At 33.4% G+C, this 24,536-nt stretch overlaps 3 protein-coding genes across 7 annotated transcripts; 2 read left to right on the top strand and 1 right to left on the bottom strand.

Annotated features, from left to right (window-relative positions):
• Positions 1-521: 521 nt before the first annotated feature.
• LOC111638145 (glutamate receptor ionotropic, kainate 2-like) lies at positions 522-5,603 on the bottom strand. Of its 5 annotated transcripts, none has more exons than XM_023383805.1 (16): positions 5,429-5,598; positions 4,069-4,224; positions 3,755-4,006; positions 3,504-3,682; positions 3,380-3,433; positions 3,134-3,298; positions 3,048-3,056; positions 2,819-2,971; positions 2,653-2,757; positions 2,475-2,588; positions 2,197-2,400; positions 1,765-2,126; positions 1,490-1,688; positions 1,206-1,431; positions 871-1,142; positions 522-800 (listed from the first exon to the last, which is right to left on the bottom strand). In XM_023383805.1, exons 1-16 carry the CDS (start codon positions 5,499-5,501, stop codon positions 633-635), a joined length of 2,691 nt encoding a protein of 896 aa, XP_023239573.1. In that variant the 5' UTR covers positions 5,502-5,598; the 3' UTR covers positions 522-632. The 5 variants fall into 5 exon arrangements, with proteins under 5 accessions (XP_023239573.1, XP_023239561.1, XP_023239582.1 ...); XM_023383823.1 differs by having other exon boundaries at positions 622-784; positions 5,429-5,599; XM_023383793.1 differs by having other exon boundaries at positions 871-1,431; positions 5,429-5,601.
• A 3,291-nt stretch (positions 5,604-8,894) lies between these two features.
• Positions 8,895-11,943, top strand: LOC111637947 (amiloride-sensitive sodium channel subunit alpha-like). The gene is made up of 9 exons (XM_023383558.1): positions 8,895-8,981; positions 9,537-9,697; positions 9,763-9,861; positions 9,933-10,074; positions 10,861-10,927; positions 11,176-11,233; positions 11,298-11,341; positions 11,413-11,488; positions 11,579-11,943. The coding sequence occupies exons 1-9, from the start codon at positions 8,957-8,959 to the stop codon at positions 11,747-11,749; spliced, it is 843 nt and encodes a 280-aa protein (XP_023239326.1). The 5' UTR covers positions 8,895-8,956; the 3' UTR covers positions 11,750-11,943.
• Positions 11,944-13,015: 1,072 nt separating this feature from the next.
• LOC111638170 (putative ATPase N2B) lies at positions 13,016-23,579 on the top strand. Its single transcript, XM_023383836.1, has 13 exons — positions 13,016-13,251; positions 15,793-15,938; positions 16,010-16,073; positions 16,703-16,804; positions 16,872-16,999; positions 17,081-17,180; positions 17,252-17,310; positions 21,311-21,393; positions 21,470-21,540; positions 21,622-21,722; positions 21,818-21,958; positions 22,028-22,150; positions 22,218-23,579. The coding sequence occupies exons 1-13, from the start codon at positions 13,104-13,106 to the stop codon at positions 22,335-22,337; spliced, it is 1,386 nt and encodes a 461-aa protein (XP_023239604.1). The 5' UTR covers positions 13,016-13,103; the 3' UTR covers positions 22,338-23,579.
• Positions 23,580-24,536: the final 957 nt, after the last annotated feature.

Raw genomic sequence — 24,536 nt, forward strand, 5'->3', positions numbered from 1 at the left:
GAATTTTTTCTTTAAATGTGATATATGAAGTCTTAATTCAGGATATATATACATACATATATATTTTTAGCATATACAAAGATGGCCGTCTGAAAGCGAGATGAAGCGAAGTAGCACAAAATTTCAGAAATACATATCGCTGTAATCTTCAAAAGAAATGTTGTGAAATTCGATGTTGTGCTATATTCAATCAAATTTCATAGTCCAGACGGATATATATATACTGTTAAAAGAAAAAAAGACTGTAAAATGTTTTAAAATAAATCATAATCTAAAATGCGTGCGTATAGTGGATAGTATAAGACTTTAAAAACTTTATTTCAGAAAAAAGTAATATGTAAATTGTACATAAATCAGTATAATGATTTTGTAAACACATACGAATAATTTAAACACTTCTAAACATTTTCCCCCCTCTCCTCCCCAATGCGTAAACAGTAAATCTACAATTCTCGTTTTGTTTTGTTTTTTTTTTCTCTTGTTCAGCTACACCCAAACACCACAAGCCTACTTTCCTACGATTTTTTAGTTCATAAACTATTCTAAATATCGGACACGTCGTATTGCGTGTATCTGTAGTAACTAACTCCATCATCTGCGAGTGGCTCGTGGGGAAGGGTGCCCTCTTCATGTCAAGAAATCGCTTCTTTAGTTGTTACTGTGTTGAAACCGGTGAGGGGCATGAAAGGCAGGCCATTTTCTGGTTGGCGTTGCTCGCGTTTTTTCCGTATCGGTTTGGTCGATCCGCCACAGGTGATAGCAAATTTCAGTTCACGGCACAATTCTAAACATAACGGTTCCTAAATATAGTCGTATCACGTGTTAACTATATATAAACACACAGACGAAAAAAACTAGAACGGATCTTACCCTTTCTTCGGTGGCGACTTTTCTGGATTTCCAGATGAATTCTATAACGGCTATGATGCAGGCGATACCCAAACCTGCTAACAGGACCACAAATACTCCGCCAACGTTAGCCAGACCTAGTGCATTAGCGGAACTTGCTGTGGTAGAATCTTCTTTTGTACACAATACCCCACCTGTTTTCTCTTTCCACCATTTTTCTTTCAGTATGTGGATCTGCCCTGTTTCTTGTAATTTCAAAATGGCGCTCGAAAGGGCAGTCCTGTACGGTGAACCTGTGACGATGATGATAAGTTTAGTGTTTTTAAATAATACTTTCGTTTGTTGTGTGTTCCTACCTGAAGGTGTTGCAATTCCGTAGCCCTTAGAATCTAGCAAGCCGCCTATTTGAGTTAAATCACAGTCCCTCTCTACAACGTACTCGATGGTCGTTGACTCCATAAGAAAGGCATAATTTCCCTGTTTGACCCTTTCTTTGCCCTTTTCGTTGGATTCGACAAAAACACTCGGTTTAGCAGATTCCATAAAAGTCCACATGCGCTTGAAAGTAGGGATGCTGGAGTCCTGAAACGTACAAAAAATTGAAAATCTAACGCGGAACGAGTGACCAAATTCGACTTACCCTAAAGAAAATTTTAGTGGTTCCGTGCAGCACGCAGCCATATTGAATTTTAGTCTGTTTAGCTAAATCGTCAGCACTTTCGATCGGTGAAACCAGCCGTTCCACAGTGAGGAATGCAGCCAGATTAGCCGTGTAAGAGGACACCATGATCAAGGTAAAAAACCACCAAATGCCAGCCACAACACGTGTGGACATAGCTCTGAAATATTTAAAAAAAAAAACCCCCATCAAAACCAGTAATTCATTCCGAAGCCAACCTTGTACCCGCTACTCACCTTGGAGTTAGTTCAGAACCTTGTTGCATGAGGCACCCGACGGTAAACCAAAGTGTATTGAGCAGAGTAAACTGGTTCTCAAGTATATCGGGGTTTTGGTTACACGGATGCGGATTTGTCCATTCATAAGGACTAAATCTAGCCACAATGAATAGGAACAAACTAACGCCAAGAAAAGCCGTTGCCATGTACACCCACACTTCTAGAGATAGGGGTGATAGAAATGAAAATAACTTGGGCATTTTCTTGGTGGGTTTCTTGAACAATATGCTTATTCCTAAATTCATAAAAGGCATGGTAAAATCCACAACTTCTTCCCTATCGAAAGAGATGGTCAAATCCCCAATTGCAAGATCCGCTTTCTGTAAATATGCTCAATTAAAAAATGTATGCACAAAAAAAATTTAAGCAAATCAAAAAAAATCATCATACACCATCCATGAGCTCCCTTATCATCCCGTTCCATTCGTTATAATCATTTTTCTGTCCATAAGAGTTATCTTCCACTAATTTGATTTCGTAACGGAATTTCAGAAGCTTGGAAATTTCGTGTAACAAGTCTATGCAGAAACCCTCATATTTATCGTTTCCTTGTAGAAAGTCCGCATTTTTCTTAAGCATGGTGTATGGGGCATTCTTAAAGGATCAAATTACACCATAAAACGCACCAAAAAACTTTCAGAAATTCTAGAAATCGGCGTCACACTTACCAACAAAGTAGTTACTGTTAAAGTCTTGTTCTTCAGCGACTGAATGGCCTCTTCGTACGCTCTAGAATAGTTACTAGTCAAGTTTAAGCCGGTGTGAACGTTCCATTCTCCTGCCTGAACAGTAAAACAATTAAAAACAATACAATTTTCTACTCATTTCTTTACCATGAACACTTACTTCTTTCAGTCCTTCGTGTGTTAACTCCAAAACTTTCAGCTTAAAATCTGATCTGACACCGTGCTGATCGAACTTGATGTCCGACGTCAAACCTTTGATGTTAATCTAGAATTTCGCGTAAATTAACTGAAGTTTAAACTTAATTAAATGAGTTAATGACGATTACCATTCTCATGTAATTGATGAGAGAGATCCCGTGTACCCACGGCTCTTCGGTAACGCACGAAAGGGGTCTTGGCCTAATTTTCTGTCCCTGGTCCAAGTCATTTAGCGCTTTGGCCAACAATTTAACGGCATCGTACATCAACGCTACCTCTGTCTGGAATTTTTTAATTACAATTTAGAAACGAGCGGCAGAAAACCCGCCCCCCGAAAAGATTCCAAAACGAACTTACCGTTATGTTCTGATAGCCCGGGTGAAGAATTACAATTAATTTTATTATAATTAAGAAAAAATTCGATTAAAATAAACACTGCTTACTCTTAAGATTGTACTTTCGAAGTCTCGTTGATTGTGTACAGGAGATAGCGGTTGCCACACTTGATTAATCACGGAAGTATGCTGCATCTCTTGCTCTACTAATCGATAACCGGAAATGTTCGTTCCGCCATACTGAAAATCCTCGAGATCTACCGTATCTATATCCTAAACAAGCGTACAAATTACAACATGACTGTACAACACAATGGAGAAGATCGCGCGGGTGTTAAACCCGTCTGAACTCACCAGAGACGTTAAGAAGTAATTATGGTATTCGGACATCATGTCAACCTGTTGAGCCTGAAGAGGAAGGGGACAAAATTAAACTAATTTCCTCCCGCATTCATAATTAAATTGTGAAAAATTTTACGTGTTTCAATGCCGTATGGATGTGGTTAGTGGGTACATCAAGTACAATATTCTTAATCCCGCTCCTTCCTAGTTCTTTAAGAAGTTTCCTGTACTCTTGACCGGGCATGAATTGCCTTACTATAATCTTACGCTCTCTTATAAATGGATCCTTGAGCAATTCTTGCAACCTTACGAGTGCTGCAAAGTATAAAATTAATTGTAAAGATAATGATTTAAACGTGTACAAAGTACAGTACGTATCCAACTAACCATCGCTCTCTTCGTACAGTACCGCAAACGTCTTCCAATCCTTAAACTTTACAAAATCTAAATAAGCTTTTCCTAAAGCTGTAGGGTAAGGATACAGATTCAAGGAATGATTATCCCTTCTAGAACTATAATCCCAACGTGTTTCCATATGAGGTACCTCTAGAACGTTACAAGTCGACTGAACGGCAGAGTTGCATTCTCCAGATTGTGGACCAAAGATGGCGGCCACTCCTTCTCCTAACAGTTCGCATACTACGGAAGAATGCGTTAATTAATTTTATGTGTTCTACGCGTTGTAAAAAGTTTAAAATTACCTTTTCTAGAAGCTTGGAAGCTATCGTGACGCTCTATTTTCTCTACAACGGCTAACAGTCGCGATTTCTTCAGTAATTTACCATCGGCATTAACTTTCTCCACAGCATCAATGAATGCCTGTGCCATAACTTCATCCCCAAGTTCAAAAATTCCTCCTTTTTTTAAAAATTTTAAAAATGTTATTATTATTTTAATGATTAAAGTTATACACGAGTTATATTTCATTCTATTCTATGGTAAGATGATGGATGATCACTAATAAGAGCATCCCCTCTATCAATTATGCTTCATTGTAATTACAGTCGACCCCCTATAACACTGTTGATTTTTCCGTTTTATATGAATTCCATGTTGTACGAGTCACTTAGATTTTACAAATACGTGTGCCGGGCTGTGAACGGCTCACGTATTTGTAAAATCTAAGTGACTCGTATAACATGGAATTCATATAAAACGGAAAAATCAACAGTGTTATAGAAGGGTCGACTGTAATTAGGGAAGATTTTATGTTAAATAATTTACATTTTAATAACTTATTAATATTTTAAACCTCTTTTTTGTGTGTAAAATTGCTTAATAAGTAAACAAGAACCATCATCAAATGGCATCATTTTTCCTATCCTGTGTGATGGGGATCTGTTTCTTCGCAATTAATTTTGAAAGCATTTTAGTAATATTTAATAACGTTTTTTATATTAAAAAAATCGCCCCTAAATTTATATTATTTAACAATATTTTAGAAATTTTATTAAGGAAAACAAAACCTTCAAGTGATGAGGAGGAACATCAATGGTTAATCAGGATACAGTGCTTATCATCATTAACTTATAATACTTTAAGGTATTTAATTTAAATATTTTACTGTTGCTTTGCATAATAAACACTTTTAAAAAAGGTTAATTAAGAGGTTTTCTTAAAGCATTTTTTTAAACATAAATTAAACCACAATAACCACAAAAATATAGTTGCAAATGGGAATTTAAAGCAAAAACTAATAAAATATTAAAGTTTTATATCAAATGCACTCAATTTTGATATAAAAAACAATTAAATTTCGCATTTAATTGCTATAAAAATCCACCATTTTTTTTAAAGTCTAACTTTATAAAATCCAATGGGAATTTCCTCATTAAACAAATGATGAGCGCTTAAAATACGACAAACTTAATCTAAATCATGATTAATATCTTCATTTAAACGTATTTAAATATTATAAATGATTATTAATTAAAAAATAAAAAAATAAAGGATATTCTGCATCACTCCTGGATGTGGTTGTCATGACAACAACAGTCATCGATCGTGATGCCATTTCACTAAGATCCTTATTTTTTTAAAAAATAAACCATTTAAACTTACCGATTTTAATATCTTCTGGTAATGGAAGCGTTATTGGAAGGTATAACAAGCAGAAAACGATTAAAGTTAACATTATTGTTGGAGAAGAGGAAGGATTTTACTAGTTTTGGTATCTATTCGACGCCATCTTGGATCGTTCTACGTCAGAAGAAGACTCCGCCCAGCCACCTGCTTAAAATTGTCATCTGCCAAACGGTGAACATATTTTTAATCATTATTTCGAATGTATTTTTGATAATTTTTTCGTAAATAAAACTAAAATTAAATAATTTTCGTTAATTTATTAACAATTATTAAACTCGCAATGACGTCACTACGTATCATGTGACCCGATTCCGAAAAATTCGTTATTAAATTAATAAACTAACCGATAATGTAATCAATTTTTGATTGAAAGAATAACGTAAGCGACTTTTTTTAAAAAAATTACGTGTTATTACGTATATCGAATACTTTTTAAAATTGACCAATAAAATAATTGAATTCGAATTGTATCCGTTTGATTGGAGAGAAAAAAAAATTTTGAATTCAAATTTCGTGAAAAGACCAATAAGATGAAACTTTACGTTCTATTAACCAATGAATTCAAAATTATTTTCGTTACGTACATAAATATCAAAATACGTTGACGCGATATAATATTCATGAATATTTATTTATTTATTCTCTGTTATAATATTAAATAGGACAATTAATTATAAATTTAACTAATCGAAATAATTTCGGATGAAAAATTAAACATATACTATACCCGGAGAACAGTTTATATTCATTATTCACGTAGATAACACAATATCGTAAATTTCGTCACATTTTTACAAATTAAATAAATACTTTTTAAGTAATCTTCTGTTTAAAGTTAATCTATTTACATATTTATAAAATTTAAATAGATTTTCTCAATATATTTTAATATAATTTAAGTTAAATTATCTAACACCGTAATTAAAGTTACACGCCTAGCTTTAAGTAAAAGCTCAAAAGAGAGACTCAGTTTGGAGTTTTTGAGTAAGACGTCGCGCTAATCAATATCATGATACGATTTTATTACTTCATGACATGGAACCAAAAGGTAAAGACGAAAAATTTGTTAAATATTCTCGCCAGCCTTTATACGCGTGGCAGAAGAAGAGCGTCAAAGATAAAGTTATATGCAAGAGATGTAACGGGATTGTAAGAGGCAGCAACAACATAAAACCAAAGAAACCACGAAAACCTCTACAAACCTGCACCAAAATATTTTGGTACATGAGCATTATCATCTGCTGTGGCGGGTTTTTGTTCCAAAGCATCTCTTTCCTTCAAAATTACTACGAATATCCGACAGTAACCGAAACTATTGTGGAGAATATAGGAGAAATCGACTTTCCAGGGGTGACTTTATGCAATTATAACAAGTAAATATCCATTTTATAATGAATAATTTTATCTAGAATGAATGTAGATGATATATTTAAGAATATTTTAACTTTAGAAAGGTTAGAGATACGTTTTTAATAATGATTTACGGATAAGATGGCAGCCGCAACTCTAAGCGCTTCGCGTCGCGCATAGTCTACATAAATTTATCAAAATATTCAATTCTCGTGCATATTTCATTTAAAAATATAACAATAAGTTGCGTAATTTAGATTAAGTTTACTATTTAAATTGATTTTAAGTTGTTTTATACATATTACGATACGATTGAAATGTTAATTCGCGTCGCGCCGCGTCGCTTGCATGCTGTTTTCACGCGACGACGCGACCGAATATAAATAATATTTCGTGAAATTCCTTATAAGTAGACGGTTAGTTTCTTATTTAATGATCGAAATTTCATAAAATAATTGTTATTTTAATGTTAAAACCATTTAAAATTCGTTATAGAGTCATCAATTTGTTATAATATCTTGATTAACAACATGGCGGTGAAAACACGATGCGACCATGTTAACTTTTTTATGACTTTATTTCAGAGTTCTTAGAAGTAAGTGGTGTAAGCAAGATGATATCGATATATGCGAACAGGCAGAAAATGAAAGTTATTCTGTAAGTATATTTGTTACAAAATATAAAATATTTACGATTATAAATAGACTTTTTACATATTTAATTGCAGGAGTTTAAAGACAGACTAGAATTCACATACAAGAAGTTAACGAAGGAGGAGAGAATCGAAGCGGGGCCACAGAAATCTGGATTTATAAAGATGTGTAAATATAATGGAAGAAAATGTATCGATAAGTAAATTGGTTTACTTTACTTCTATTTTTAAAAAATCAAATGGAAGAGATCTGCTGAAGACCACTCTTTCACTGCTTAACGTTTCCATGCCGTGATTTTTTACATAAAAATGTTAATTTTGGGAATCTTCTGGGTCCTAAGCTTGGCATAAAGTAGCTTTAGGTTCTCCTCCATCTGGGCATGTTAGTTAACACATGTATTTAAACATGTATTAATCATATATTGGACAAGGGATCGGAATACACTTCTTGTAGGCCCTCAAAATACACTTATAACTCTTGACTGGGACATACCAGTGGACTCTTTGGTCAGGACGAGGCCCTAAACTATAATGCAATGTGGCTCGGGGCACAGATAAGCTTATTTTTTTGCATAAAAGTCTAAATTGTCTTTATTTTCCAAATATTTTCTAAATACCAGGTTAAATGGTTCTTCTAAATGTCTGCCATATTTGTTCTTATATAAAGGGCGAAATGGCTCTTCATACAGTCAGTAGCTAGTGGATCGAAGCCTAAACAATAGTAGCGGGACTGGACCAACTTGTTGTGGCCCTAAGCTATAACCTATAACAGGCCCTTATACCAAATAATGACACATAAAAATGTAAGGCCCATTTACACTTTTACGTGTATTTTTATAAATGCCAGGCCTTATTACTCATAATGCGAGACCCTAAGCTACAGTATGTTTAGCTCACGTGCAAATCCGACCGTGACTGGCCACGGTCGTCACAGATTGCGACCACCAACAGATGGCCACGTGGAGTTTTTCGGGCTGTTTTCATGTGTCTAACACTTAAATAAGGCTCAGTTTTCTATAGAAAACCCTCTCTGGAAACACCCCTTAGCAGATCGCCCTAGAGTTATGTTGCCTTCTATCAATCCAATTTAATCCATTCATATAGTGAATAAATATGGCGGCCATAACAGAAAATATAGTTTTTTTTTTCTTTATAGTTTTGCAGTAGAATTACAATAATAATGGTTATATTTTATTATTTTTAAAATGATATTTACATTCTTTTTCAGCATATACAGCTTTTTCGATTATCATTTTACCAGTTGTTTTACTTTTAATGCCCAATGGGACAATAAAGCAGCAGTATCAAAGGCAGTCGGATGGGATCCTTTAGACAGTAAATTACCAACTTGTAAGTTATTTTAATTAAATTAGTACAGTTTTATTGTCTGCATTCTTAAGAAAAATGCATTATCTGCACAACATTCAATTGTTTCGAAATGTAATTGTCTCTTGGGTATAATTTTATTGATATCCTTCTTTATAGAACGATTTAACAGGAAAATGCTATCGATACGACAAACAAACGGTTGAGTTACCAAGTGTATTTATAAATTACTCACCCTTCATTGGTTAATTTCAATGGCGTGAATTCGTGGTTCGTAAATGGAAACCTTGAAATGCTCTTATACTGTGTAATACGAACGAAATGGATATTGATTGCTTGCATTTTATATTAAAAAAATATACAAATAATATAGAAAAGTAGTCAGACAGTAACATTTTAGGGTTTTCTTTTATATTTTTCCACACTGCATGCCACAACACCAGTTGAGAACATGATTCTCAACTGTTTCTGTGGCATATTAGTTGTCAACCGGTTTATTTCTATCAATAATTACAGTCGACCCCCATAACACTGTTGATTATTCCGTTTTATATGAATTCCATGTTGTACGAGTCACTTAGATTTTACAAATACGTGTGCCGGGCTCATGTATTTGTAAAATCTAAGTGACTCGTACAACATGGAATTCATATAAAACAGAATAATCAACAGTGTTATAGGGGGGGGTCGACTGTATTTCATATGAAGATCTACCTTAAATGAATAAAACAGTATATTTTTAAATCTATTTTACAGTTCTTAGACTTTGGATAGACTTTCAATATAACGAATACACTCCTTTGCAATTCAGAACTTCAGGCAAAGTGGTCATACACGAAGCAACTAACTTACCAAATCCCGAATGGAGTGGACTTAATATAGAACCTGGATTTTTTTATAAGATCAAAATCCAGCAGGTATGTACTACATAATACAGAAGAGATTTTTACATACATTATACTCAATTCATTGTTTTTTGCAGCTTACTAAAGAGTTACTGCCTGCACCTTATCAAACGAATTGTATCGATTATTCAAAATTCCCCCGGGATATGAGGAGCAATGCTAAATTAGATCAAGAAGTAAGGCATGTTGCACCTTTGTAACACGATTTCAATTGTATATTTTAGAAATTTTTAAATATTATTTTCAGAGTTGTGTAGACGAATGTTTATTGAATCACACCATTAATATATGCGGATGTACTTTCATGCGGTTAGCATTAAGTTATAACAGGAAGATATGTGAATCGGAAGAGAGTTTAAAAGGAAGTTCATGCGAGAAAAATGACAAATGTATATATATATATTTTCAGTTATCTTTCTTAATACGAGAAAAACCCGATAATTTTCCACTGTTTTGTATCGTAATGGCGGCAATGTACAAAGCCGACATATTGTTGAAACACTTTTTTGTCTTTACGATGCATTCAGTAAGTTTAAATACAGATGTGTATGCAGCAGATGGCACGACAAAACTATGTTTTAACAGGAGTTGTGGGATATTAAAACAATGCAGCGACATTTTTATATTAGTACTACAATTGGCCTAGTGTAATCAGAATGGGACGTTTACACCGGCGACAATTTTGTCGCTGCACGAAATGGCTGCCAACACTGGTCATTTCGTGCAGTTCTTATAGTCCGTTTCTACAGGTTACCTCTACAAAGTTCATAATATAAAACTTTTCAAGTATATAACGATTGTGTCTTGTATATGTACACACCGATGACAATCAAAGAAATAACTACAACAATATGTCAACTGTGTACTCAGCCTAAGAAATAAATATATCTACTTCTTCATCTCCGCCAATCATCTTAAAGCTAACGTATCTAAATTTAAATATTCGCTAATCTGTAGAGATATGTTTATAAATTAAACAAAAATTTAAATACACAAGCTTCACGGTGATTGGTAGAAAAATTGAAACGGATATATTCGCTTCTTAGTTATATCGCGAAGGACCGCCTATGTTCGTTGGAAGTTTCTGAATTTAATTTAAAATGTTTATAAGCTTATACTATTTTATATTATTGTTAATATAAAAGAAAATTTAATTAACTTTATATAAATATTAGTTTGTGTTTGCTACGCGAAAAAAGAAGCTGCTAAACATTGTCCGCATCTTTGCAAGTTATCTTGCAAGTAAGTAATTCTATTCATGTCCTAATATATATATATAGTGTGGTCCAAAAATCTGTTAACTATGATTTATTTGAAAGCAATTTATGAGTCTGCCAAAGCGTTGTGTATTGAACATGAAAGACACAATTTTTGGCAATCCTTACAAGGTTTGAAAGTGTTTAAATAAGATTGAAATTTACTCTCTACACTGGTTAACTGATTTTTGGATCACCCTGTCTTATTTATAAGTTAATTTGATAAACTTTAAGACAGGTTTATTACGAAGAAAAGGGTTTAGAAATCTTAAATTGGCCTGGAAGTATTAAGGTAGGTTGATCGTATCCTCTAAATCATACAATACCAATTAATGAAACTGATGTTTTCTTTTTAGAAAATATCGAATTATTACAATTACACCAATTTGACTGAAGCTAGGTAAGTTAAAAACTAATAAATTATAGATTTTTGCAATTTTCTAGAAGCTAAATTCTTGCATCTTGTAACAGGAAGACAGTTGCTTCCGTTCAAATATTCTTTACAACAATGGAGACGACTACAAGAAAATATCAACCTAAGTATCATGTATATATATATATATATATATATATATAAATGGCTGATAAAATAGTTTATATAAAGAATCATTTTATGAAATTTTAAATTTATTTGCAGTTTGTAGAGATTTTTAGTTACTTGGGTGGTTTCGTGGGATTGTGGCTCGGAGTATCTCTTCTTAACATCTTCGAATATATAAAAGATGAAGCATTGTGTCTTGCCAGATGTGTGAGGAAAATAAAGAAGAAAAGTGTCAAACATGGCGATATTTCTGCACATAAAGAATAGGAAATTTTATCAGAGTACTTTCTCCATTAAAAGCTCTCAATACTGCTTTGAATATTCATCAAATTTTGTTTATGGATACATATTTTGGAGGGGTTTTTGCTATTAGGATGGTCTGTTATGTAAAGTGTAAAAGAAATCCACGCCCAATTATGTTAACTAAATTACTTGTAATGCTTTGTTTATAGTAAAATAAAACTGGCAATAAATATTCTTTACAATAGAACTTTTATTCTTGAAATTATTGTTTAATTTAAGATAGAATTCTCCGATTACCGAAAAATTTGCAAGCATTACCTGGTGTGCAAGAGTAATTAGTACAACTGTACAACTAGTAAGAGTAGGCACAATGATTACAATTGTTCTTCTATTGCATGTATTACTGTAGGCCAGTGTTCTTCAACTTTGGGTCCGCGGAATTTCCAGCCTTTAAATATAAGTAAATTTATCTTTATCCTTCTGCCGGTCCTCAGGCGTGAAAAGGTTGAAGAATGCTGCTGTAAGTAATGCCACCAAAATACCTTTAAATCACTATTTCAATATCTTATAAAAAAGGCTCTGACGTAAAAACTCACAGTATGTCAGAGTTTTCAGCGTATCTGTTGTTTGGTCTTTCAGGTTTGTCTGAATGACCCAAAGACATTGACAAAATTCAACAAATTCCGCATCACTGGGCTGAGAGAAGCGAAAATGGCCGTTTTACCGAAATTTTTCGCCATTTAGGCCGTTGTAATCTGATCAGATTACAATGGCTTAGATTAGCTACACACCCTAACACGGCGATTAGATTTTTTCAAACTCTTTCCGCCCACGTTTGAATGAAAAGAGGTCCACTTAATGAGCCTTTTCAAGCCTACAATTGGATGGCCGAGTGGCAAGGAACAGACCCGACATATCTGAAGGGATTTTTATACCGCCCGAAGAGCTAACGTTTATCAATCAATTAAACAAATATAAAATTACATAATTTATATGTCCTATGATCAGCGTAACATTTCCCTAAATGAATATTTTAAAAAGACCAATTAAATTTGTTTATTTCATAAAAATTTTCCAGTTTTCCGGAACGACTTCTAGAGCTTCACAGAACATACCTAATAAAATAATAGACATCTTTCTGTGAATTATTAGAATATATACAATTATTATTTAATAATAAATTTATAGATTATTAAATATGATAAAAGTTACGAAATATTTTCTAATCTTATCAATTTCGAATAAAAATCCCTAAACATCGACGAGGTGGCAACACTTAATCGGTGTATGGAAGTTGTTTACAACATGCTTTCCTGACCATTGGCTTTGGATCTATATCATCAAAAATTCATGTTTATAAGTTATTTACTGCTTTTAAATGACCTCTTTCGAATATTTAGTAACTCAAATGAATCAAGGACGCAAATTATCGTTATTATTCTCTAGACAGCGCGGTGTATGGTTTTATTCTGTCAAATTCCATGTAAAAGTACCTGTTGCTTGCTACTCTACTAAACAACCATCAGGTAAATGCTGACATGCCCTTGACCTACATCACTTATCTATCTCTCTAAATATATATTTACACGTTGTCAATGTTTATTTATGTATATTTTTCATTTAAAAGTCAATTTATTCTAATTAATTTGAGTATACTTTAAGGTAGAAGTTGCCTTTTATGTAATTTTCATGTTTACATGTACATAAGTGAACTGAAAGTGACTTCTATCAGTTAAGTATAACTCTAATGTATTATATATAAATTAAATATAAATTACATAATGAGTAAATAACACATTTTAATATAAAGATAACGCATTTATGAGTTAATTTGTGATAAGCGAATTCTTCCAGAGATTAGAGTGTTCGGCATGCGGTGAAGGTCCAGTTTTACTTTGAGGTAGCAAATCCATCTCTGAATGAGACGGTCGGGACCTTATCGGAACTGTACATCATGGCCTTTGGAATAAAATAGTCAAAGGAACCGATGTGACTTTTTGCAAGATATAATGTGTGTCTCCTTATCAAGCTGCTAAGTAAGCAAAGCAATGACATAGACCGTTTCATATGAAATGAAGTAGGTCATTGGCTTGCTTACTTATCTACTTGACAGAGAAATGTGCCCATAGGCTCCCAAAATCAGTCATGCTGGTTGTTAATCATGTGATAGGCTTAATGTAGTGCACAGCGTGACTCTGATGACATCCCAGTAATAGTCTGTGCAATGGCATTTTTCATATTTTACAAGCTGTTTATAAGATCTTCAAGTACATAAACAGGATCATGCTTGCCAGGCATTATATCCACTCTTTCCAGTGAGGTTGCCAGCCCGAGTTGAACCAGCAACATGGACTGTTAGTCATTATTGGTCTTTTCCAATGTGCATATCATCATTGCTAAGCAAGTATCATCTGTAGGTTAATGTAAAGTGCGCTTCACATCTGTTGTACATAGTTTCTTAATCCTGTCCCCTGCGTGGGACAACTGCATTTTGTATTTAGTTTATTTTGGTTAAATAATCATCACGGGACAGTCGCGCATAAGACTCTCATACTTTCCTTCCTTCTCTATCCCCCTCCCTTCCTCCTTTCCTCTACCCCACTTCTCTTTCTCACTACTTAAATCTCAATTCCAACCCTTTCTCCTCCTCTTATCTTCAGGCTATACCTTTTGGTGAGGCCATAATCTATACTAAGAAGAAGAAGCTGTTTACAAGCTCTATTAAATGGAAAACAGTTGATTTTTAGCAAATTTTTACCCTATTTTTGAGGATCTTCAAAATTCTGGATAGGCCAGTTTCATGGAAAGGCTATATCTCAAAGGCTCGCACGTAAATTGTCTGTCCCTTTGACTTTTTGCTCCCATTGTCATGATGTATACAGCTTTGATAAGGTCCCGACTGCATCATTCAGAGTTGTGTTTCTACCAATAAGCGTGCATATTTTTATGGAGTAAAACTTTATCTTTGCCATTAAAATTAATATTTTATTCTTCATATAAACCGAGCCTGATGTATAGTAACAAATATACAATATTGCCAAATTTTAATCTTGATGTAATATTGGCTTGATGTAATATTGCTCTGCAATATCATCCAGGCATGTTATTGTACACGATATCCAATTTATAACACTTACTCTTGCTCAAAACATGTAACGAAAGGTTATTTCTTAATTGTGCATGTGAAACAAAACTGAATAGCTGACTGTGAGAAAACGCGATCAGTTCCGATAAATCAAAACAAAATTAGAGATTATAACAACAACTTTTGGCATTCGATGAGATCTAACGCTTTTGTATTGCTCGGCACAAGAAAATCCATTAGATGGTGTAAAAAGAATTGCATTATGTATTCTAGAAATAATTATTCATCATTTTCCATCAAGTAATTGGTTTCAACTGTAGAAATATTAATTGGAGATGATTTGCCGCTAATACATTTGCAGGATAATACAAAATAATTGACATGGTGTAATTAAAATTCTTGAAACTATTCTGTTTTCTGTTGCTGTAGCTTATTTTTCAGTGTTATTTCAGATGATAACTATCTGTTGTTTACTCCATTTGCTACAAATGTTTCTTTCTTTTGCTAAAGTCAAGAACAAGTTTTATGAGACAACTTGCAGATGACATCTGGTAACAGATTGCCAGCTAATTTAACTCGTAAACAGCAGTCAATGTGTTAAAAAGACTAGCCAGATAGCCGCACAGGAAGTGTTGTCACTTTATCAGCTATCACAACAAGAATCTAGGTTTGAATATAATTTATATTCTCATAATATAGAATGAGTCATTCACCATAATGTCTGACTTCCTTTTGGGAACATCTTTCTCTTATACAAATAAAGCACCATTAGGGACTGTAATAAAAGTCTTCTTCTTTGGCAGATTGTCCACGTGTTGTGTTATCTTATCCTATCCATCCCAGATTTTTCTTGATCTTCTACATTTCTCTTTTGTGATTTCCATCGTGTGGATATCCACCATAGTCTATATTCTGTTTACGTTTTATAATATTGAATTATTATATGATTTTGAAGCAATAAAACCTATTATTTTTCCAACAGGTGAAATTTTAAACGTTTACCGGAAGAAATTGGATTCCGGTGATCTACGACCCGACGAACATCAGTTGGAAATCGTCCATCATTTATGCCATCTTCAACAGAAAATTAAAAACTATTCACCCAAAAAACATGGATTAATTTATAGAGTATAATAAGTCACAACTTTAATTATTACTCTTTTTATCTATACAAAATAATTAATTGATTCTTTCTGTAGTTTCTGAAAGGAGTAGAAAAACCCGAGAAGCGAATTAAAGGAATTTATTTACATGGATCAGTCGGTAAGGGAGCGTTCAGCAGTTGCGTAAATAAGTTACAGTTGTATAAAGTTAGACCATTTTGTGTTCGTTTATAGAATTTTGATTGTATTTTAATTGGTAAAAAACCTGTTATGGCCCATTAATGTTTGACGCTAGAAGAAAGACGGTTGTCTCGGTGCTTCACCAATTTTTGGCATCATCCACAAATTGGCCTTTGACTTTTTCTCAAAACGCTAGTGCTTAAGTGTGTAACCTTCTCATCATATTGGGATACACATTCTTTTAAGGCATTCTTGAAAGATCTGGATACATGAAAAATCATGTGGAGATGACAAATCTGCCACACACACACCTCCGTATTTACTATGTAAAACTTTCCATGCAGACTTCTATAGCAATTGCAAGAAAGCCTTAAAAGGATGAGGATTCTCTACATGTAAGAAAGTTATGGACTTTTCTGCAAAGTAGCAGTCAAAGAGCTTTGAAACAGCATTAGAAAATCACTAAAGTCTTTGCAGCAGCACTTCCATCTACAGATAACACATTAAGAGACTGTACAATATCCTTTAAAGTAGTCAAAATTCTAAAAATGAGCACGAACGTGTTTTATTCGATTACGCTTCGTACTTTCTAATTGAATTTTACTTTAGGATGCGGGAAAACGATGCTGATGGATTTGTTCTTTAATCATTGTGGAGTTACAGAAAAGCACAGAGTTCATTACAATTCGTTTATGCTTGGAGTTCATGCGAGTAAGTGTTCTTTTATTCAATTTATATATAAATTCTGGTGCTAATTGCGATTGTTTTGCATTTACAGAAATTCACGAATGCAAGAAAACCTTTGTCAGAGATAGAAACGTTAAATCCCTCCAGTTCGATCCAATCAAACCTGTCGTCCAAGAATTGATTAGTAAAAGTTGGTTATTGTGTTTAGACGAATTTCAGGTGATTATAATAAATTATGAAAATATAGTTGCATTAAATTACTTATTTTCTGTATAATTAATTGATTTACAAATGTATTAGGTGACTGACATTGGCGATGCTATGATACTGAAACGCCTGTTTACCGAACTGTTTAGAAACGGTGTGATTGTTGTCGCAACTTCTAATCGACGTCCTGATGGTACGTAATTTAAACATATTTTAAATAATATTTTGCACCATTTAAGTTGCTTTACTTCAATATACTTTTAGATCTATACAAAAATGGTTTGCAGCGAAGCAATTTTCTTCCATTTATTGGTGTTTTGAAGGTATGATTAATGTTTAACTTATTAATGTAGAAAGTTCTTATGGCAAGTTCTCACTTACTGTAATCAACCACAACCTTCATCATTTATTTCCCATTATGTAGAATCAAATTTACTATTTTTAAGGAATTTTGACAGTAATAATTGTAAATGATTATATATGTACTTGTATCTTTCCTCAACAACAAAATAACATTAAGTGAGGACTTACTGTGTTTAAACTTACTGTGTTTAAACTTACTATATCCTGGTTAAAACATAAGTGCAATCTCAAAATAATACAGTATACCAAACTGTAACAGCATCAGTACTGCAACAATGGCATATTAAAAATAGCACAAGTGTAATAAAGAGGTCATTATTTTCTGAATTAGCATAAGAACTATGGTTTTCAGTTTACGCAAATTCAAATGTATACAATTAAATATATGCTTGAAATTCAAATAGAAGTGTGTCAAGATTCTGGCTCATAACAAGGGCAGAAAAAGGAATATGCATTATAAATTATTTATTATGCCGAAGCAAAAGTATGGGCTGATTTCTATAGAACCAATCCTAATGCATTGGTTACACCTTACGTAGTGATGATCTCTTCCAGCTGCTCAAAGGCGTGGAACGGTTTTCCGTAAGGTAGCTCCATAAGAAGTTTTAATCTGACAACACTGAATGGTAGACGTGGAAACATTAGCGACTAATTTGTTCACGAGAAATCTTATGGATTTTAGTTTCCTTGTCAACTTGTATTGTTAACATCAATGGAACTTGCTTCACATTGGATTTTGGTCCAAAATGGAGTGACATGTCTTATATTGTGGGAGTCAGTGACATCAATATAGTTATTTTGGCAACCGTCGTTTCTAAGATCTGCAGCCGCTTCCGATTGTTAATCCTTATCAACTCATACTGCTACCTGTACTCATCTCAAGGAAAGAGTAATATTCAGTAACAAACCTTGCAGACTTGAGCAGCTAGAGAACATCACTACATAAATCGTAAACATTGAACTGACATCACTGACAGAAAAGACATGTCATATGTATTGTGTCGAAATATGCATCTTGGTGGTGGTCACTTCCAGCATACAATTTAACTGTCCTGCAAATTTGAACACTTTGTATGCATTTGTTTGTGAATTAAGCTGACATATTGGATATTATCTTGCAAGAATCATCCTATATATGCACGCACACATACACTAGTTCTAGTTATAGTTTCTGATTGTATTAATTTCTTTGCTTGTTTTTCTCTAAACGGAGTTCTGTACAGTAGTTCTGCATTTTTACTGCTGTAATCAGTTTATTAAACAACCATAATATACTTTCAGCAGTGAAAAGAAACAAAAATGACGAGCAACTCGAAATTAATTTCATATTAAAAAAATGCTTTGGACTCTACCTTATTATTTACAGTGAATTTTTTTTTTTTTTCCATTCACATGAATTTTATATATGTGATGATGATACAGGAAGAGAAAACTTTTGTAAATAAAGATTTGATTGTAAGTCATTAATATGAGGATAGACTGATGCCTTCATTTAAAAAAAAAAAAAATATGAAAAGAGGTAGATTAATTTTAAAAAATAGTAAAAAGTCATATATTTTAATTGTGCGTATTCATTTCTTGATGTCCACCAGTGGCCGAGTGGCTTTTGCAAGACATTGGTAGTCAGTATTGCATTTGCACCCGACCAACGGGGCGGCCACATTGAGTTTTTCTGCTTTTCTTTACACGTCTAACACCTAATTATGACCTGTTTCTCATAGAATGTCTTCTTGGGACCATTCACCTTGGCAGATTGTCCACATCTTTCATTGTGTTATCTCATCAATCCAATCCAACTTCAACTTAATCACTATTCAGAGAAATTCTGTAAAATACTCAATCCATGCTCAAACTTTGGTATTCAATGGAAAGTACCAACCTTTTGACAACTCCTTTAAGATTAGGAATGACCAAAAGCCTGTTGGTGCCAGATTTGGGCTGTAAGAGAGTGTGGAACAAACTGTAACTTTAGGTTCTTTAGTATTTTCATTGTTTCCTCACCTTCAGCGAGAAAATAGTGAGGACACACATCTTCCCAAACTCTTATACGTAATGCTTATACAATAAAAATATATCGAAGATAATCCAAAATTATTTCATTGATAATCCAACATATGCAATGTCGGATCATAGAAATAAACTCACGAGAAGATCAATTAACCTTTATAGTATTTGCTTTTCTTGCTTTTTTTCTGTTATAAACACGAAAAACATCTTACGAGGATAAATTTGAAATAGTCTTTCTGTAATAACTACATTTTAACAATGCTTTCAAAATGTTTTAACCGCAGATTGAGACGTCATTACAAATTAACTATAATACACAATTTATCATCATTATCGTCATCAAGTACACCAGTAATGACAGCAGAAGTATATAATAAGAATAAATTATTATTTGTTCTACATTTTTTGTCATTATTTCAATAGCATAACATATTATCAAATAACAAAAGATACGTTTCTAACAACAATTGCAGCAGTAATTATCTAAACAATGACAAGTCATTTAAATTATTTAAAAGTAGGAACTCTCCTATCTTTCTGACATTGTTCGTGCATATACGTGTCCAAAAAATTTGGAATTATCCATCAAGATATCAAATCAATTCTTTCATGTTGAAAGGAAATGTTTTCGACATATTCTTCGACCCTGGACTTTGTTATAAAAGTGTATAATAATTATTGAATAAATAGATAAATAGTATTTATTTTTATACTGCCATTTATGGAGACTTGTTAACATTAATCTGTAAATAGATAACGTATACAAGTTTCCTCTGTAAAGACTGGTTTACACTATATAAATGCCATTTTGTTGCTCGAAACCGCAACGAGTACGGATACGCCTCATTTAAACAGAATTGTAACCTGCTGATTTTGGTTTGACAAATTGCAATGCAGTTGCAGAAAGTTTAATCCATTCAGTTTTTCATGTGTCGCATCGTCGAACCAATCAATGACAAGATTGGAATCTCACAATAGATTGCATTCTTAGTATTTGAGAGAAACAAATGCTCTCGCATATGCTCGGAATTACTCACAATTCATATTCCGGCGTTACCCAAATTGGTGACAAGATTTGTCAATGTGTTTTCGGGTGTGACAAAATGTTGGTGGTACTCGTACCGGCCTTAAATATATCTTGTGCAATTTATATTTTTCTGTTAATTAGAATTGTCCTGTTACTAGTTTTCAGAGATTTTATTTAGCCAGAGTCTTTATAAAATTAATTTCTTATTACTTGGACTTTTTATGAGAAACTAGCTCTTATTTAGGTGCTATATGCACGAAGAAAATGCGCAAAACTCCATTAGTCGGGTGCAAATCCCTGGACCGAGATTTAGTTGTGTTTGGTTGTCTTATCCACTCGTCTACTGGTGGACAAACTTTTGGCCAAGAGCTTTGTTTTATTTTCATTATAAAACTTATGTATGTTGTTACTGTTTTAATGCAAATGTCCTCTCCAGTTACCTCTACGATTTCATATTTAGAAGCATTGATAATGCAGAAAATCTAAATGAGAACAGCACTCCAACGAACAATTTAGGAAATTCTGCCAAAAGTGTAGGTTGTGTCGTCAGTAAGCTTTGCAACAGTTGCATCTATACAATTAGCATCAAAATAATTTAGGATGGTTAAGATAGAAGAGGAAATTGGCATTTTTGGGAGTACCACCATTTAGAGTTTGTATAGCTGGACCTGTTCCTAAAGTTACGACCGTATGTCACGTGATATTTTTGTCCTAAGCCCTTACCTTTGATATGAATTGATTGCACACGTATGCCATCATTTTACAAATATGAATTGTAAAATAAGAGAATCGTAACATTTAAACTAGTAATAAGAAATTAGAATTATTTATATTCTTTAATTTCATGCTTACGTTATAGAAAAATTGAGCATCACATTAACTTATAGCAAAAGTGATATGCAGCAGACTTGTTTGGGACATTTTAGGAATATTGCAACATCCTCCTGCTCGATTCGGGTATCGACTACAGGCAAAAGTTTAAGTCGGGGAAGCACGTTTGTTATTTTATGTGAGTATTGTAATTGTCCGCTATATTCGTGATTTAAATCTAATCCCATCAATTATTCCTGCACTAATTCTTACAGTAAAAGCAATTTGGATGCAAATAAAGAACTCAATCAAATATTTAAAATACTAGCTGCTCGCGAGACCGACGGTAAGCTTAAATTTTGCAATTTTCTCATAAAAAGCCAAATGTTCTTTGAATAACGTGGATTTTTTTGGTATTTATATGTAGTGGTCCGGCCAAAGACGCTAACCATCAAGGGAAGAAATGTGCTGTTTTCTGTGACGTGCGGACAAGTGGCAGACTGCACGTTCGATGAATTATGCAATCGAGTAAGTTTTCTGACAGATTTCTGTCTTATTTTCTTTTTTTACAACTTACTTTAATTGTGTTTAAGTGTCATTTAATTCTTTAATTCTTCACTTAGCCCCTAGGTGCTGGTGATTATTTGTTGATGAGCCAGGTCTTTCACACCGTTATTATTCGCGATATACCACAGATGATGCAGTCCCAGAAGACGCAGGCTAGACGTTTTATTACTTTAATAGACATTTTTTATGATAATAAGGTAATATATAATTACATGCTCGGACAGTTTTATTATCATTATTTTTTCTAGTTTGTCCCGTATTTTCAGGTGCGGATATTATGTTCTGCCGACGTTCCCCACACCCAGTTATTTACAACCGTCGGCAACGCAGAAAATCTAAATGACGAAAACAGGGCCCTGATGGACGATTTAGGAATCACTGCCGAAAGTGTAAGTTGCTTAATTTGTAAACCGCTCGACTATTTAATGCGTATAAAATCACACCAATATAATTTAGGAAGATTCTAAGGCGAGCATTTTCAGCGGAGAAGAAGAAATTTTTGCATTCGATCGCACCATTTCTAGACTAGCGGAGATGCAAACAGAAGAGTACTGGAATCAGCGAGGAATTTCATAAATTACTTATAAATTTGCACCTAGAGACGCCTCGTGTATAGAGTCTAACATGCAGAATTAAAACAAAATGCTACAGTATTATTTTGAAACTGGAGACAACTGCATACATCACTAATGAAGTTAGGATCAAATATTATTTATATATTTACTTTGTTAAGTTTAAAATAGTTAAAAATAATAATAATAAAACTGTTGAAAGAGAAAAAATTTGTAATTTTTTTTTCTTTATTTAATACATGAAAGGTTCTTTTCTTTTCTTCCAAGTGGGATCGGTTCTGATTCCAGCTACTGAAGATTAATTCTTAATCCCTGCCAACCTGTGCTGGACTCAATGACTTCAGATGTGGTTCTTAACTTGAGTGTCAATCTGACTCAATGTTCGAGTTCAACTACAATCCTCCCTCCCTCCCTCTCTTCCTCTTCCATAAGGGGGGAAGTTACGAGAGGTGGAAGGTCACGTCATTTAAAAACCTTCCTCCTGGAGAAACTGGGGCACGATTGTCATTCTCTCGCATCTGGAGACACTTTCGTTGGTAGATGTAATGGGGTTTTTCTAGGAAATTATTCCAACTTTCCTTGTGCTTAAAGTTGTGCCAATTTCCCTCACAAATGCCTTCAGGGCAGAAAAGTTTATAAGTGAAGGTGCTGTCTTTCCACACTGGAGCCATCAGCTCTAGGAAGGACAGCGCCTGTGGTGAAGTGGTAAAGGATGGCACCTAATACTTCCAGATCAAACTATTCACAGAAATCTCTAAAAGTCCAACCCACATTCAAAACTGCTCCCTTGGAATGCTTTACGATTCGATAACACAGAGTCCGGATCATTCATTGTTAGATAAAAACACTATATTACTGTGACTTTTTTTAATGTAATTTAAAATTAATTATGCACAAAATTCTGGTGAAAGCTTACATCAACTGAGATCCATGATGATCCATGGCTTAAAACCAGTTGCGAGTGGTTTGTATGCTTATGTCTTTCAAATTAATTGATTTGGCAGCAAAGAGGACAACCGAAATGAATTATTGGTGGTTTAAAGATTAATTTTCATTTCATACTTAATTAGTCAGATGATTGTGCAGTAAGATATCAAACCTAATCTTTTTAGGGATTGGGTTCATCTAGTACAGACAGGGTTCCTACGCACCTGGAAAGTCAGGGAAAATCAGGGATTTTCATTATTTTTTGAAAAAGTCAGGGAATGTCAGGGAATTTGTCAAAAATTGTCAAAAAGTCAGGGAATTTGTCGAAAATTGTCAAAAAGTCAGGGAATTTGTCAAAAATTGTCAAAAAGTCAGGGAATTTGTCTCCTTAACTGCGTTGTTGATTTCGTTTGCTGAATATAGATGACCAATCATAGCCATACGCAAACGGCAAGAAATAATGTTGCAATTTTTAATAAGAAAATACACCAGGATCCATTTTGAAATGGTTTTTTTCATCGTTCTGAAGCCATATAATTTTACAGTTGTGGATTAATAACAGGATAAACTACTTTTATGTAATAGTGTTTAATTTTTAATTTTAATAATTCAGCGATTATAAAAAGATGAAATTGTTTATTAGAATAAAAAATAACTAATTAAAAATTTGTTTGCAAACTTTTAAAAGTTGAAATCGTAATTTATTAGAATGTTCATTTCAAAATAGCTAAATAGATCAGTAAAAGTCTGTAATTTAATCGTTTTTCACGTTTAAAACATTACTACACAGCATAAAAAATTATAAATAGTTACCCGACGTTTACAGTAAAATACTGGTGCTGACTTGTTGTTGGCACAAGCTTTTTATATTTGTTGTTACGATTTTCCTTGAAAGTACTGTACTGCAAGCATATTTTTCCCTCTCTTCTGTTTTTTTCTGCAACTTCGATACATAGTTTAATAATTAGTTTAACTGAAATGACGTTGTAACAAATATCACTGATTTTGGCAAATTTAGGGCTTAAAAACTGGCAAGATTGATCATGCTTGTAATAAATATTCTGTAGTTATATTTTCGAAAATCAACAGGTAATCCGATAGTTTAACCAATGTTAACTTGCTTATAATTAAAATTTAAAAATTAAAAAGCTGTAAATTTAAAAAAAAATAATTACATTACTAAAAAATTAAAATAAATTTGATTATTTTTTGTGCGAAACAACACCAAAACAATTTTTATAGTTATGTTGCAAAAGAAAGAGATTTGTAGTTACGA

Source organism: Centruroides sculpturatus, unplaced genomic scaffold (genome assembly GCF_000671375.1).
Source record: "Centruroides sculpturatus isolate CEXI.00-Female unplaced genomic scaffold, Cexi_2.0 scaffold142, whole genome shotgun sequence".
Taxonomy (NCBI): domain Eukaryota; kingdom Metazoa; phylum Arthropoda; class Arachnida; order Scorpiones; family Buthidae; genus Centruroides; species Centruroides sculpturatus.